We start from the raw sequence: 16,478 nt of genomic DNA, 5'->3' as shown, positions 1-16,478 counted from the left end.
AAACATGCGTGCGCGTGATTGGCTTACATCCCACGACAGGGTGGCGGGAAAGCTGGCACAGGAGCCCCTCGCGTGGCATTCTGTGACGACACCTTCCTGTCCCAGCCCACATTCCCACATGACAGCCCACACATATCCCACTGCTTTCCCGTGCTACATCCTTCCTGAAACGTAGGCCCTGGGGTTCGGCTACAGTGAGTCTGTCTTCAGGGGAGGGCTTGCCACCCTGTCTGCCAGCAGTGGTGGGGTGGGGGACACCCACAGGCATGAGTGTCTCACTTCCCCTATGACACGGGCTGTTCCTCCCACCAGACTAGCAGCCCCCTGAGGACTTGCTGCTGTTGGTCTCCAGTTTCCCCCTGGGGAGCCAATGAAACTCATGTTTACAAGAGGCTCCTTAGTGTGGTGCATGATGCCGGCCACGGTCACACACCATTTCCCCTCTGGGCCTTGCAGTGCAGCATGTGGGTCTCCACGTCAGGCAGCCCTGAGCGCATCCCTCACCAATGGCACAACCTTGGGCAGGCAAGTCAAGCGACCTCTCCGAGCCTCCTTTCCCTCATCAGTAAAATGGGGACAATAGGAAAGCTTATCATTGGGGCACTTGAGTGGCTCAGTGGTTGAGCATCTGCCTTCAGCTCGGGTCATGATCCTGGGGTCACGGGCCGAGTCCCACATCGGGCTCCCTTCTGAGCTGGGAGTCTGCTTCTCCCTCTCCCTCTGACCCTCCTCCCTGCTTGTGCTCTCTCTGTCTGTCTCAAATAAACGAATGACGTCTTTAAAAGAAAGAAAGAAAGCTTATCATCTAAACTATTGAGGGGACCCAATGGAATTCTGCCTGCAAAGCACGTGACAGGCACATAATAGTCGGTCACCAACTGTTAAGTATTCTTTCAAATGGCACAGAGCAGAGCATACAGCAGGTGCTCATCACATGATAGTTATCGCTCTCATTACAACACAAGAGTTAAGATTCCCATTTTAAGGGTTGAGCAAATTAGGACTTCAAGAGGGGATGGAACTGGCTGAGGGTGACAAGGCCTTGAGTGGCAGAGTGGGAATCAAGGGCTGGACCTTCTGACACCAGCACCCCCAGTCCTCTCTGGGATACCATGGGGCCCCTAGGCAAGGGGCACAGCAGGCCCCACCCAGAGTTCTCACCTGTGCTCTGTGTCTCTAGTAGCTTGTGCATGGAGCTGTAGGGCCCGGGCGGGATGTTGAGGCTGGTGAGGGTGGGGGGTCCAGAAGTGGGGGCCACCTCCACTAGCGCTTTCTCCTTCAGCATCTCTGGTGGAGGGCTGGTGTGCACAGTGGGGTACACCTTCCCGCTGCCCACAGTCCTGCCCGACGCCTCAGATGGTGACCTGGGAGGGGGTGCCTGGCAGCGGACCGGCTCCAGGTGGCAGTCGGCATGGTAGAAGCTGTGCACAGATTCTGCACCCCCTGGAGGGCCCCCAGAGAGGGCTGGCGTCGAGGGTGGTGGCAGCATGAGCCGGCGGGACCCACTGGCATCCTTGTCCTGAATCTCCGGGCTGGCCCGGGGGGCCCTCAGCGTCCCATTGCCCAGATGGTAGTGGTGGTGATGGTGGTGGTGGTGGTGCACCAGGTGGTGGACGGATGGACGGCGGTGGGAGCGAGAGCAGCTGCCGCCAGACTGGGGCTCCTGGCCTCCACGGGGCACTGGGCTGCTCAGCAGGCCGACCCGCACGCCCGCCGCCCGGGAGACCTGGGCCAGCCTGCGGGCCGCTTTACGGAGGATGTACACCAGGTACTTGAGCAGCTCCTCGTAGCAGCTGCCCGGCTCAGAGAAGCTGGCCAGGGTGCTGGCGTTGGACAGGAACCGCACACGTTGCTCTCGCATCAGCTGGCTTTCCCGCTGCTTGGTCTCTGAGAACTGCGTGGCGATCACCACCAGGCACAGGTTGATCATGAAGAAGGAGCCCACCTGTTGGGGTGGGGACAAGAAGAGGAGATGTCCTGAAGAAAAGGGAACCGCAATGCCAGTCACTGCATACCAAGCACTTTCTACACACCAGGAGCCGGGCTCAGTAAGTATCCAAGCATGATTTCATTTTATTCTCATGACAGTCTCAAGAGGTGACACTTTTATAACCTCCATCTGACAGGTGAAGAAATAGGCTCAGAGAGGTCAGCTAATGCACAGCAAAGCTGAGACTTGAACCAAGCTCTATGGAATTCCAAGACATTGCTATTGATCATGATAGTATCCTATAAGGATTTCTTTCTTTCCCTTTCTTTCTTTCTTTCTTTCTTTCTTTCTTTCTTTCTTTCTTTCTTTCTTTCTTTCTTTCTTTTTCTTTCAAGATTTTATTTATTTATGCATGAGAAACAGAGGATTTGAGAGAGAGAGAGATAGGCAGGGACACAGGCAGAGGGAGAAGCAGGCTCCACTCCATGCAGGAGGAGCCTGACATGGGACTTGATCCCTGGTCTCCAGGATCCCATCCTGGGCTGAAGGTGGCGCTAAACCGCTGAGCCACCAGGGCTGCCCCCTACAAGGATTTCTCCCAAACTCCCTGCCTCTAACCAGCCCCATCCATGGAGATTCTGAGCACCCCTCCCTAGTTCCCATTAGGGGTAGAGAAGGCTGTAGAGATGAATGCAATCTTGGGGACATGGGGTTTTCACACTGGATTGAGACTTTGAGGTCTTGGCAAAAACACTGTTTGCAAGAGTCCTGTGTCTAATCCCACTTCTAGCTGCATGCCTTTGGGTGTGACACTCAACCATGGGACCTCTCTTTCCCTCTGATCGTTGGCCTTGCCTGTACCTTCTTTCCCTCCACCTCTCTCCTCCCCCAGCGGGTGATGGGCTGAATTCTGATCCCTGCAGACTAGCTAAGCTGCTACCCTGTCTTGCCCACCCTCCCTCGTCTCTGTCTCCATGCTTCAGTTTCTCCACGACTCCAGGATGGCCATTGCTGGGGCGATAAACCAGAATGAAGGAAATGAATATTTATGGTGACAAAGCAGATCTTTTTTCTAGATTGTGTCCTAGTAATTATGATAATTAACTTCACTAGTATGATTCCAGAGAGCTGTTTGGAAGATTTTTCACGGGGTGTGTGGGTGGAAACTAGGCCCCTTACCACCCTGTCTGCTTCCTTCCCCTCCCCTAAACCTAGGGAGAGAAGCATACTGAAAAGACCACGTTTCCCAGAAGTGTTGGCCTCACACCCCAGGTGATGGTGGGGGATGGGAACAGGTCCCAAACCTGGCCCTTCTGCCACATGTAGAGGCAGGAGGGGGTGGCCCGGAGGACTTGTTTTTTTCTCAGGACCTAGGCTCTGCCTTTCACCAAGAGCTGCCTTATTCTGTCTCCACTTCTCCCAGGAGTTTGCCCGAGGTCCTGAGTAGATCTTAATCTCTGTCTTATTCTCTTTCTATCATATCTGTCCCTCTCTCTGGCTCTCTGTCATTGTCCTCTTGGTGACCTGGAGGAGGGCTGGACTTGGAACCTCCATAGCCTGGGGTTGAATTCTCAGCCTGGCCATTTCCTTAGCCTAGTGATCAGCCCCTCTGAAGCCCAGAGTTCTTGTTTAGGAGTCGGTGCTACACTGCCTACCCACCCCACCTCACAGGGGACTGTAAGGATTAAGCAGGCAGCAGATGTCGCAGCACACATCAGCAGCAACGCCCGCCCAGCCAGATCAATCCACGGCACACGCTGGGCCCGTGATGGGGTCAGACAAATGAGGAAACGTGTGTTTCCTCTCTGTGAAATGGAGATGATAATGGGATCGTGGTGAGGATTAAATGCACCAGCACATAAAAAGTGCTTACAGCAGGACTGGCGCATAGTAAGTGCTCAATAAATATTAGCTGTAACTAGTAGCAGTTCAATTATGAAGCAGGAATGGTAGTGATTACAACTATTAAACATTGCTACTCTTGCCTCTGTCTTCTGCCCTCGTGAAGCCTTGGAGCTTATGAGCTGGAAGGAACAAGAGGTCGTGCAGTGTTTCTCAACGCTGAATGATGGAAAGTCTGGGTGGTACAATTCTTTGTTTGCAAGGCTGTCATTTCAGGATGTTTACCATCTCTCCCCAACCCCCCAGCCAAATGCCAGTAGTGCTCTCCTAGACCTCATGAAAAACAGGGCCACCCTTTGCTATTTCCAAATGCTCCCTGGGTTGAGAATCACCCATTTTACTCATGAAGAAGCAGAGGCCTAGGGTGGGGGTGGGGGCCTCATGGGGAATGACTTGCCCAGGGTTATAAGTGGTACTAAGCAATAGAACCAAGCCTTGACCTTGAATTTCCCTGACTCCTCATGACGGGTACCCTCTCTGCTTGATTCTCTGTGGGACCTGTCCTGAGACCAAGCCAGCCTTCCTCTCTCTGGACTCCCTGCACCTGCTTCCCCAGGATCACCCTTCCCAAGAGGGCCCAAGGAACCACTCACGATGATGAGGAGGATGAAGTAGATGAAATTGTAGAAGGAATGAGCATCCATCACGAAGTACATGATGTCGACCCAGCCCTCCAGCGTGATGACCTGGGGAGGGGGCAGAGGGACAGGGCGACTCACTTGGGGCCCCCTAAAGCCTCCTGCGGTCTCCTCGGAGGCCCCAACCCCAGCCCGGCCCTGAGGACGACCGCTTTGAGGCCGGACTGTGTCCTGGCACTTGCATTCTGGGGAACCTTCAGGCGCCCAGGCTGTCCTACCTGGAAGATGGCAATCCAGGCATAGCCAATGTTGTCGAAGTTGATGGCGCCCTTGAAGGGGTTGTGCTCCCCTGCCGAGCAGTTGGTGTAATACTGGTTCCAGTTGACGCAGGTGGTGTTGCTGGAGCTGTTGTAGGCCTCATAGTCCAGGCCGCAGGGGGGGCCGCCACCGCCCTCCCCACGCAGCGTGGGCACACTCCTGCATGAGCGCATGCCGTTCTCCCGTGGCTGGGAGCAGATGAAGGGGTTCTCGTCCTCGTTCTCGGTCTGGTAATAGCGCTCCAGGTCCACACTCAGGGGGCTGCAGGGGGAACAGGAAGGAGCTGGGAGCGGGGATCTCTGGGGAGAGGTCCCAGGAAGGACAAGGGGTGTGAGCCCACGGAGATCTGCAAGGTACACAGGGACCAGAACCAGGCAGACACCAGGCAGGGGCAGGGACTTGTGGGTGTGGGTTGGAGGGCACCAGGGGTGTGAGGACTAAGTGTGAAATTCCAGAGCAAGGATGACAGAAGGTTACGTCTTAGAGTGATGGCTTTCCAATGTGGCTGCACATCAGATTCATATCGGGGCTTGTAAGGATCCCATGCCTATGCTGAACCCTAGACCAAGGAAATCAGTCTTCAGGGGACCCAGGCTTCCGGAATTTTTTTGCAATTCCCCAGATGACTCCAGTGTGTAGCCAAGTTTGAGAACCAGACATTCACCAATGTGAAAACAGAAATGTCAACAGCAGCAGAGACTGAGATAGGTCCCAGCCCCACAGCCACTCCCAGGTCACCCCCATCCCGGGCAACACTCACAGGCTGAAATTCTCCGGCAGGAAGCATCGGTTACGAAGCAGCCCTGCCCACAGCTGGACGCCAACAATGCCGAAGATGAAGAAGACGAAGAAGCAGAGCAGCAGGACGTTGCCCAGCATGGGTAGTGTGTCCAGCAGCAGTGTGACAAGGATGCGCATGCCTGTGGGGGCAGAAGCCACGCTGGGGGTGCCAGGCTGGCCAGGCTAGGCTGGCTGCCACAAGCCTGGCAGCACTCCCAGAGGGGGCGCATCGGGGTTTCCGGGGCTAAATTGCCTGGCTCAAGCTGGAGGGGAGACCAATAGACACCTCTAACTCCAAGGGCAGGCCTGGCAGCCCCTAGATCCTGCCCACTAGCCCTCTTGGCCCATTCACATTAATCAGTGCACAGTACCACCAAGGAGGAGCCAGAGCGATCAAGGTTTCCAAAGCTCTCCCCTGTACTGCACCCCACCTAACTCGGTTTACAGATGAGGATCGAGGAGGCTCAGAGGACTGACATGACTTGTCCAGTATCACAGAACTGCCCAGAGCTCTGCTTCTAGATCCCACCTCCCAAAATACACACACACACACACACACACACACACACACACACACGCACACACTCCAATCCTACTTCCTTCTCTCACCCGACACAGTCACCTGACCTTTCTAAGTTATCAGTTATCACCACTGCAGGCATTGGGGAAACCGAGGCAGGGAACTCCAGGAGGAATGTCAGCAAGGAAGGAATCTCACTTTGAGAACCAGGCCTTCACAAGGGTCCAGATGCCCTGAGCTTCACCAGGGTTCGGAGCCCTCTGCCCTGAGTGCATTCTCTGTTGATACAGATCCTCACATCAGATGTGAGGAGACCCAAGACCATCTTCTCAAGTGGCCGTCAATTAACAAGTCCCTCTGCAGGGAAAGTCACCATACCCCCATCCCAACAAGCCCTGTTGGCAACACTGACCTCCCTCTCCACTCCAGGTTCAGGACTCAATCACCCCACAGGGTCTGAACTATGCCCCCCCTTCAAAGCCACCAAGCCCTTGTTAAGCATCCAGACCTCTGTAATGGCTGGTTTTGACTCCAGAAGTGCCACTCATGGCCCCCTGGCCCTCCAGGGAAAAGGTTTCTAAGCACAAGCTAATTAACCCTCCTGGTGCCTGCAGCCATCCTGCCTTTCCAGCCCAGCCTTCTCAGTGAGTCCCTCACCCCGCCCCCCAGCCCCATCCTCCTTCAGTTCGTCTGTGCTCCAACTGAGATCAATTCCTCAGGGTTTGCATTAAGGGAATTACACCAGTGGTTAGACAGAGGTCTATAAATCTGCCAGCCATCACCTGGGGCAGCGGGGAGAGGAGGAGATAGCATGCCCCTTGTCTGGAGCTCCTGTTAACACTAACACCTCAACACCCAGAGGATGCACTGAGCAGCTCTGACCACCTGCATCTCACACACACACACACACACACACACACGCACGCACGCACACACACACACACATGCACACACAGCAGAGGGGGCTGCCACTACATTGGGCCCAGAGCCCCAGAAACATGTCCCTACCCCTGACTCCTGGGACTGCCATGGAGACCATTTGCAGCTTGTGTAGTTTGGGGGAGTCACAAAGGGGGCCTGAGCAAGGGTGGCGGGGCAGGATGGAGGGGGAGCTAGAGCTGCCAAAGCCTGGCTGGCTCGGGAAACCAATGCAGTTTAATTTAGATAATGGTCCCGCAGTCAGTTGCGGCAGCAGGTTGGAAGGGGGTGGGAAGGAGGAAGGGGACACAGGCAGAGGATGAGACATGCAGTGGCCTCATCTGGAGAAAAGTCATACTCAGTGTGGCTAGCATGATCTCACCAATGACAGCCAGACTGCATGAGAAGCTGTTCTAGCTGGAAGAGGCCATTATAACCTTCCACCCACCCCTCTTGGCCTACCAGCCTCTCCACCCCATTCCCACTCACCCCTGTTCCCCCTGCCGGGAGCTGTCTTCTAGCTGAAGGGCAGGGGTCATCTGAGACTCGTCTGTGACTCTGACCCATATCAGGCTAAAGTAAGGGGGAGAGTCTTTCCAGGTAACTCCCACAGTGCCACAGCCAGGTGTGGGATCTCCATGTGGCTCTGGTGGCCCCAGCTCCCCCTGAGCCCTTCTCTGATGAGGTCTGCCTGGGAGTGCCAGGCCCTGACTGCCAGGCCTTGGTGAGGAGGTAGGGGTGGGATGTGGGATTTTCATATTTCCCCTGGGGGCTCTCCATCCAGGGGCTTAGGGCCAAGGGGTCACTCACTGGGCACCCGGTTAATGGCCCTGAGCGGGCGCAGCACACGGACTGTCCTGACAGCTGAGAAGCTGACGTTCTGCAGGTCCAGCGAATACTCCAGCATCCTGCAGGGAGGGGCCCAAAGGGAGGCCCTTTGAGTCTGAGGCCGCCATGGGGGTCAAAAGAGGTCAATGAGGAATCCTGCTGCAGTGGGGAGACACAATCTCTGACTCCTCCCCCTCCTCTACCAAGGGACCCCGAAAAGCCGGCTCTCTGGGGGCAAGGTCACCCCCAAGTCAAGTACAGACCCCCATCAGAGAATGAACAGAGGAGGGTGCAGAGGCAGGGACCATGGAATTCAGGAGCACAGGCTTGAGCATTACAGGCAGGACAGACTCAGACCCCAAGGGGATCATGGGGAGACAGCACCACTGGAGGTGGGCCGGGCAGGGGGGCGGCGGTGTGGGGGCAGTGCTGGGGCCTAGAACCCTGGCCCCAAGGTAGGGACTGATCCGGTCATTGCTCTCCCACCTCCAGCCCAGGCCCTCACCCTGCAATGACGATGAAAAAGTCAAGCCGGTTCCAAGTGTCTCCCAGGTAACATTTTTTCCCGAAGATGCCCAAGGCCACCATCTTCACCACCATCTCCACAGCGAAGAAGGCAAAGATGAAGTCATCAAAGGCCTGATGTGGGGACGAGAGGCTTTTGAAACTGAGAGGGGGGAGGAGGAACGCCCCCCCACTCCCTCCCCCACCAGCAGGGGTCAGGGCTTCTCACAGAGACAAGTTAGCAGTTACTCCGCTCAGGAGCTGCCCCACCCCACACAGCAGGCACACTCACCTGCAGGATCCGGCAGCGCTGGGAGTCACAGGCGATGTCCTCACAGGGCCGGAACATGCCCAGGGTCACACAATTGAGAAGGATGACCAACATGCTGATGCGCTCAAACCAGGTATCCGGGCGGTCAAGGAAACAGCGGGCCAGGGCTGGAGCGGAGCCCGCGCCCCCCAGCCCTCCCTCTCGCCTCCTGCTTCTTGTCCTCCCACCCCCATCTGAGACGCAGCCAGGTCCAACGGGAGGGGCCCACGTGTCTGACCGACTCCAGGCCCGGGCCCACCTTGCCATCACCTCTCTGGACTCAGCTTCCTCAGCCGTAAAGTAGGAAAAGCCACAAATACCCTGACTATTTGCACAAACCATTTGGGGGATAAAATCGATCGTGCCTGTGGAAATGCCAGACACCAAGAGTGTGCTGCTGAATCTGAATCCCATTCTCCCTACCTCCCAGGGAAGATGTGAGAAGCAAATGAGAGAATGTATTGAATGTGTGACACAAACCTAAAGTCGGATTATGCCTGCTTTACAGTTTACCAAGCGCTTTCACGCCACGCCACATCTGATGCTCACAACAGCCCTGTGAAGGAGCCCGGGTAGATCATGTTCTTCCCCAGAACCCAAGCGCACTGAGGCCCAGAGAGCCAAAGTCACGCGCTGAAGGTCACGGGAGCAGCCAGGATGAGAATGAAGTGCCCAGGCTCCTGATCTGGGACAGTTCTTTCCACAGTTGCTCAGGCATGCAGGGGAGGGGCTGTGAGGATGTGCTGGCACCAGACAGACAGGCAGAGGCGGCCCAGAGGTCCACGGCTATAGCGGCTCCTTCACCACAGCACTGGAGCCAGATGCCGCCTCTCCCACCACCCACCAGCCCCTTGGCCTCTCAAAGGCCTAGATGGCCTCCGAACACACTCACACATTTAACTATGAGGACCTGCTACATACCAGGCCCTGTGGTAGATGTAAGTCTCCCAACTCACGCAGAGTAGACAGTGCTCTGCACACACAGACCCCAAGTCTTGCCACAGAGTGGATTTTATTAAGGGGTTCACTACCAGCCCATCAACAGGAGAATGTACAGAGTGGCCTCTGGACCTTAGAAGGTTCTGCACGCTGGACTCACAGATAAAGTGACCCAGCATCCTATTTTTCTTAAAGAAAATATGGGGTGGGGAGAACAAAGAAGATAGCAAGGAGCAGAGAGTGGAGCCTGGGCAAAGGAGGGGCATCAGGGATGGTGCCATGGCGGCCCACAGCATGACCGGCCAAGCTGGACTGTGGGACGCAGAGTGCCTAGAGCAGCTGGAATCTTCCATCATAACCCCACTTCTGCAGTGAGAAGGCTTTGTCCGGGGACCCCAGGACTTTCCTCCCAGCTGGTCCCAGCTAACCCCCCATCTCTGGCCTGAACCTCAGGCCACCCCGCTCCACAGCAGCTCGAGACACCCTCGATCCCCTCCCGGCCTCTCTGCCACCTAGGCCGTTTGCCCTCATATCCCTTCCCACCGACAGGCACCCAAACAGGCCGAGGCACTGCAATTTCCCATGCCTCCACCTCCCCCTCACAAGAATAAGAGTAAAAATTTTTTTTAAAAAATAGTTCCAGGTTTTTGGGGTAAGTATATGGAAGGGGGAAATAAAGAGTGCTCTGTTTCCATGGAGCTATTTTCCAGAGTGGAGTCAGAGCCCAATGGATGCCTCCCCAGAATGAGGGTCAGCCAGGGGTCACCCTGGAAAAAGGAGGATAGGGAGGGAGCTCCCTTGGGGCGATTATCTGGAAGGGGAAAGACTCGATTAACCTTCAAGAATTGGTCGGCTTTCCCCAAGCTAGCCCCCTCTCCTCTGCAGGAAGGGACCCATGTGAGCAGATATCTTACAAAGGAAACGTGGGTAGTTCTCTAGGAAGAGGGGCTCCCAGAACACCTGTTTGGACCCCTCTAATGGCAGTGATTCCACCATGCCATCTGTGCACTAGTCTTATCTCCCTGGCTGAGGGAGGGACACTCTGATACATGTTCACATCCCCTACAACGCTGACAGTAGTACCTGGCACGTAGCCGATGATCAATACATGGGGGGAACAAATGAATGATGAATGAATGAATGAATTGATCAATCAATCGCCCTGCTTAGAAGCCTGTGAGTCTCCCCATTCATGTTCTCCTGCCTTGTTTGCATTAACAGTAATACATTGATAGCTGTGAGGGGGAGGGGCAGAAGTGACACCACAGAGGAGCTGGGACTCCTTCTGTGCTCACTTTAGACATGCTCACACGAGGGCCTCTTAGAGCTAGATTCTGCCCCCAAATAACCCATTTCCAGCTCTAACCATGCAAACCCCTTCTCAAGGGTCCCCTTGGCAATTTAGCTTACTCCCAGGTACAGCCTATCTGCTGTCTACCTTTCCCCTTTCCCAAAAGGTGAGCATAAATGGACAGGGAAGACACTAAGGCACAGAGAAATTTGGGACCATCTGAATTGAGAAATAATTAATGAGGACGGGGGGTCTTTCACCCTTCTCAGGGTAGGGCTCGTTTCCTTGGGAACATGGCCTTATGTCACTGTGTGATGTTCCTCTGTTGCCATAACAACAGGAGGATGTGTCACCAGGTGGTGTGGATTTGTTGCTATGGCAATTTAAGGGACCCCTCACACAAGAACTCCCCTTAACCAGACTGCCATCCTGTCCTCATGCAGAGAAAGGAAAGCAGGAGACCCACAGGTTATCAGGTTGGGGGGAAACCATGTGACAAATCCCCATGGCAACCAAGGGAACGGGGGACACTGGTTGCCATAGTGACTATGAGAGACCTGTGCAGTCACATGTCTACTGTTGCTATGGCAACTGTCCGGCCTGGAGTGGATCCCAAAGGGGGAGGTGGGTAGGAGAGGGGAGGCTCTTTCTTCTCCCCACAACCCACCATCAAAAGCAGAGAAAAAGGAAATGGCAGGGCGAGGAAACCCACTTCCATCCCTCCTCCTCTTCTCCCTCCAGGAGAGAGAACCAGAGCATGTTATCTGTACAACTGAGTCCTCTAGAGCTTTATCTAGAGCCCTTGCTTAGCCTGGCAGCTGTAAGGGGTGAGGGGAGGAGAGAGGAGGACAGGGGCTTCCAGAGACACAGGGGGTAGGGGGGCCTCGGGTGTGACTGGGAAGGGAAGCAGGTGCCCCCAGTTGCCCCTCTCCCCAACTGAAGCCTGGAAATCTGAGACTAAGGAGCACTCAGGAGGAAATGGGCCTGGACCCAGGAATCCTTGCCTCCTAGTATGAGTTGGGAAGGTGGGATCCTTGTCTTGCCTGCCCCCCACCCCCCGGAGAAGCTGGCATCTCTGGGGGCTTCAGCATCCCCCAAGGGGGGCTGGGATCTAGGAGCTCAGCGGTGTGGCTGGCACTGGGCAGGCAGAAAGGGGGATTCCCCCAGCCAAGCCCCCACTCCCACAGCCTGTTTCCCAGTGGTCTCCTCTGCTCCAGCCTGTGGGCGTGTGGGGAGAGAGGTTTCCAGCTGAACTGAAAACTGAAGCCCAAAGAAAGGCAGCCGGCCCCACCCAGAGACAGAGACGCGAGACCCAGAGACACAAGAGAGCCGGCCTGTTGGAATCTTTGGAAGGGGAAATAGTCCAAAAATCTGATTCAAACGTCTGTGACTCGTGTGTGTGTGTGTGTGTGTGTGTGTGTGTGTGTGTGAGAGAGAGCGAGAGAGAGAGAGAGAGAGAGAGAGAGAGAGAGCACACACACGTGTGAGCAGTTGTGTCTGTCGCCACCCTGGCTGAGGCAGGCAGGGTGGGGTGAGGGCTGGGGCGGGAGAGAGCGAGGGGTGAGGGGGGGTTGCGTGGTGGGGGTAATCCCAGGAATGGCTCCAGCTGGCACTATGGGTGATGGGGAGTCCCCCAGCAGTTCCTGGAGTAGCGTGGGCGTGTGACCCAGAAGGAAGGTGGGCCTGGGGCAGAAGGAGTGCCAGGGGGTGCTCCATTCCCCCAGTCCTGTTCTATTCCCCAGCCCTCCTCCCCAGAATCCCCTCTGGAGTTTTAAAATGAGAGGAGGGAATTGGTGAGGAGACAGGAAGAACACCCCCTCCCATTTCCTCTGAGGACCAAAATGGAGATTCCTCCCTAGGTAAGAGAAAGAGGCAGATTTGGGGGCACTGGGACAGTGGCAAGGAAAACTCCAGAAATTCTGGGCCCCCTCCTCTCCAGACGCACACACAGTGACGCAGTCACACACTCACACTCACTTCTGGAAGCCATTAGGGCTCCTGCCTTTTGGGCCTCCCCCTCTCCTCCCCCAACTCCTGGCAGGCTCCCTACTCCCCCTCTGGCCCCCCTCCCACTCCCCCTCTCGGCATCCCAAATGCCAGCCTGTGATTTCCAAATGAGAAAAAGCTGTGCTGGGCTCCGAGCTTGGAGAAACTCCTACACAAACTTCCAGATGTGACACAACAGCCGGAGAGGGAATGCTCAGGATCTCCTTCCCGGGAGGGGCGACGCACTCCCTCACACTTCAAGAAACACATATTGGAAAGTCCAACTCACTCCCCTATAACTGGGGGGGGGGTGGCTACTGATGTGAGTGCCCCAGATCTTCCCAGTACCAGCGCATGCTCTTCTGAGCCTCTCTTCTTCCTGCTGCCCTCCCCTCCCCCAACACACACACACACACACACACACACACACACACACACTACTTCCTACCTGGGTCTAGATCTCCTCTCTAGGAAACCTGGTGTCTTAGAGGCTAAAGTGGGAGAGGTTGAGAAAAATGCCAACAGAAGTCTAACTAGCTTCAGCTGGTGGGGGAGGTGTCCCTATGTCCCTGAGACTCAACAGAGCCGGGAACCTTGTGGAGGCAAGGGAAGCTTCACTGATACCCAAAAAGAGAGAAAGGTAAAGACCGAGGTCCAAAAGTCAGCTCAGAGCCCCTCTGGCAATGAAAATACAGGTTTCCCTTGACATTCAGGTGTGATGGGATTTGTAGGGCACAGCTTAGGGCAGCCAAGAAATTGTTCTCAACCCATCTTCAGCCAACCCAGGCTCAGTGACTTGTCTAGACCTAGTGATGCCAATGCCCCACACCCCAGACTCCCACCATTCCAGACATAAGCCTGCTCCTCTATCCCTGAGAGGAGCACTGGGGTCCCACCTCTCTTTCCTCATTCCAGGCCTCTCCACTTGCTTCTTCCCAGAACCCCTCAAGAAAGGAACCTGCCTCCACCCAGAACCATCCACTAGCACCTAGAGACAGGGCAGGTGGGGAGATGCTGGCCCAGAGTTCTGGTTGTTTTACACAGAGATAGAAAGGGGAGAGAAGATCTCTATCTCCCCTGGACCCCTGAGGAGGAGGAGTGGGGGATGGGGCTTTTTACCATTTATGAAGAGGGTAGGTGGTTAGAGGTAGAGAGGGGGATGCCCAGGGCCCATCTTCTCAGAGACATTTCTTCCCCAAGTCCATCTCTACTGTGGAGAAAGGAGCCAGGGGGGGTAAGGATGTGGAGGTGGCGGGGGAGTCAGAGCCCTCTGAGACCCCCTACTTCTCTCTTTCTGCAGCTCAGACAGAAAAGAAGATGGGGCAAAGGATGAAGAGAAGGTGTAATGAGGGGAGCTTCCTAAAGACCTGCGGGGTGTAGAAGATGGGGGTTGGGGGGCGACCCAAGCTCACATCCCCGCTTTGCGCACTAGAGGCAGCAGAGCTGCAGAGAGTGAGGGCGGCACCAAGCTCCCCTCACCTCCCCCAAAGCAGAGTCCCGGTTGGGCTCTCAGGGTTTACAAGGGAAACCTGAGGTCTCCCACCCTGGTTCAAAAGAGCCTCTGAGCTGGGAGAAAGGAGTCAGGAGAAGCTGTCAAGACCTGGGATGGCAGTGCACCCCCCTTTCCTTCCGGCAGTGATGGGACCCACCCGGAGCCCCGCATTAGCCAAGCAGCGCTTTGTGCCAGGGGCTAAGTGGGAGAGGCCATGGGGCTGAGGGGGCCAGGATCTCCCATATCACCCCAGACCAGGCAGAGGAGAGGGGGCAGTGCCCAGTCTATCTCCCTGGAATGTGGGGCTTGCATTCCACAAACCCAGCCAAGGAGCAGCCCTTGGGGTGCTGGACCCGAGTCTTCCTTAGCCAACCAGCTCACAGCGTCACTGTTCCCCCAATACTTTCTTGGAGGCTGCGGTCTCCCATACCTGCTCTGCCGACAGGCGGGAGCACTCTCTATTTGTGACAGGGTAACTTGGACCGGCTTAATCCCATCCCCCGCTGGCCAAAGCTCCCGACAGTCTTTCCCTCTACAAGAAAAAAAAAAAAAATCCAGCACAAAACTCCCCAACCCCAACACAAAGCACCCCGCGCTGAATGAAGAATTAGGGAAAAGGGAGGCACTCCAAGCCAGTGGGCTCCAGCTGAAAGGGTCCCTACTCCAGCTCTGGGGGCAGACAGCTTCCCCTTCACCACCACATCTTGTTCTCATTCTGCGCCCCTGACATCAGCCGCCGCCGGAATCTCCTTGTTGTGCCTCCAACCCGCGGGTGGGGGTGGGGGAGTTGGGACCTGGTCCCCGCCCCCCAACATCTCCCTCTGGGTCAGTGAAAACCCCTCGGCCTCAAGGACCAGGTCGGGGGTGGGGATCAGACCCTAGAATCCACCTCAAACTTTGCAGCGGGGGCAGGAGGGAAACCCAGGAGATCGCAGTCCCCCCTCCCCCGTCCCCGCAGCTTCCTCCCCACCCCACCCCCCAAACTCGGAAACCCAACCCAGCTCGCTAACGGGCGGCGGGCGGAGTAGAGCTCCCAGGCTCCCGAAGCTTCCCACATCTGGAGGATGACGACCCTCCCCTGCCCACATCTGGAGAGCATCCAGCTACAAACCAGCGGGGCACGTCTCCTCTCTTTCCCTGGCCCGGATCCCAGCCCCCCAAGGAGGACCGAGGTGTGTGTACCGAGGTGGGGCTGGTCTGGGGTATCCGCCAAACCTGCTCGCGTCTCCGCTCCCACTCGGAAGCCCCCTCCCTCCCTCAGCGGCCCCACTCGTCTGCCCACCTTCCAGGCTCACTTCTCCGACTCACCTGGCCTTCGGTCCCCTCCCGCGGCGCGGCCCGCCCCCCTGCGGACCCCGGCCCGGCCGTCGTGCCCCGGAGGATATGGGTTACAGACCGTGCGGAGACACCAGCTCCGCGGGCGGCTGTCCTGGCTCAAGTAGAAGAAAACCACCGGGGCCAGCGCCGGGTAGGGCAGCCCCTCCGCCTCGGAGTCGGCGCTGCCCGGGTCCTTCTCCGCCGACCCCGGCCCCGGCCGGCCCCCGGCCCCCGACAGATCGTTGAGCCGCATGAAGCTCCGGGGCTGTCCTGACTCCTCGGTGCCCGCTCCATCCTCCTCCTCGTCCATCCTCTGGCCAGCCGGGGCCCCGGGCGGTCTCGAGAGGGGCGAGCGGCGCCCCTCGGAGGAGGTGTCCTCACGCCACCGGGGGGCCCCGGCGGGGGCGCATCTGGGGGGCTCTAGGGTGCAGGCTGAGCCCCCGGGAGGGCCAGTTCAGCCCAGCTCCCCCTGCCCGCAGGGGCATGCTGCCCGCGGGGCGCCGGGTCGCAGGGCAGCCCCGCCCGGCGCGAGTCCCGCTTCCCCAGGGCTCCTGGGGCCCCCCCGGGCCAGCCGGCCGGCTCCCCCTCACTTTGTTCCGGCTTCTTCGCTTCGCGCCCAGGCTCCGGTCGCCCGATTCGGCGCTACCTTCGGAGAAGCGGCCGGGAGAGGGGTAGAGAGAAGGGGGTCGGAGAGCGGGGCGTACCGGGGAGGGGCGCCCCCTCTTCCCGCGGCGCAGCTGGAGCAGGATCTAAGGGGTCGGCATCGTCCCGGCTCCGCGCCAGCGGCGGCGGGGGGAGGGGAGGAGGGCTCTCTTTGAGGGTGGGTTTGGAGGGGGTGGGGGGCGGCTCTTTCCTCCGCCCCGCG

The 16,478-nt window shown here is 57.1% G+C and overlaps 1 protein-coding gene across 27 annotated transcripts in view; it reads right to left on the bottom strand.

Annotated features, from left to right (window-relative positions):
* Positions 1-16,092, bottom strand: part of CACNA1G (calcium voltage-gated channel subunit alpha1 G) — a 63,003-nt gene extending 46,911 nt beyond the window's left edge. For 8 of the 27 annotated variants that reach the window (XM_038547659.1, XM_038547661.1, XM_038547666.1 and 5 more), the window contains exons 1-7: positions 8,571-9,097; positions 8,280-8,413; positions 7,757-7,854; positions 5,489-5,648; positions 4,689-4,989; positions 4,426-4,518; positions 1,162-1,945 (exon numbers count right to left, since the gene is read on the bottom strand). In XM_038547659.1, the coding sequence (XP_038403587.1) occupies positions 1,162-1,945; positions 4,426-4,518; positions 4,689-4,989; positions 5,489-5,648; positions 7,757-7,854; positions 8,280-8,413; positions 8,571-9,002 (2,002 nt within the window). In that variant the 5' untranslated portion in view covers positions 9,003-9,097. Of the gene's footprint in view, positions 1-1,161; positions 1,946-4,425; positions 4,519-4,688; positions 4,990-5,488; positions 5,649-7,756; positions 7,855-8,279; positions 8,414-8,570; positions 9,098-15,681 lie in introns of those variants that run through there. The other 19 variants (XM_038547674.1, XM_038547677.1, XM_038547673.1 and 16 more) reach the window with 4 other exon arrangements.
* Between the last annotated feature and the right edge of the window lie 386 nt (positions 16,093-16,478).

Source organism: Canis lupus, chromosome 9, assembly GCF_011100685.1.
Source record: "Canis lupus familiaris isolate Mischka breed German Shepherd chromosome 9, alternate assembly UU_Cfam_GSD_1.0, whole genome shotgun sequence".
Lineage (NCBI taxonomy): Eukaryota > Metazoa > Chordata > Mammalia > Carnivora > Canidae > Canis > Canis lupus.
This window is presented reverse-complemented; position numbering and strand designations above follow the sequence as displayed.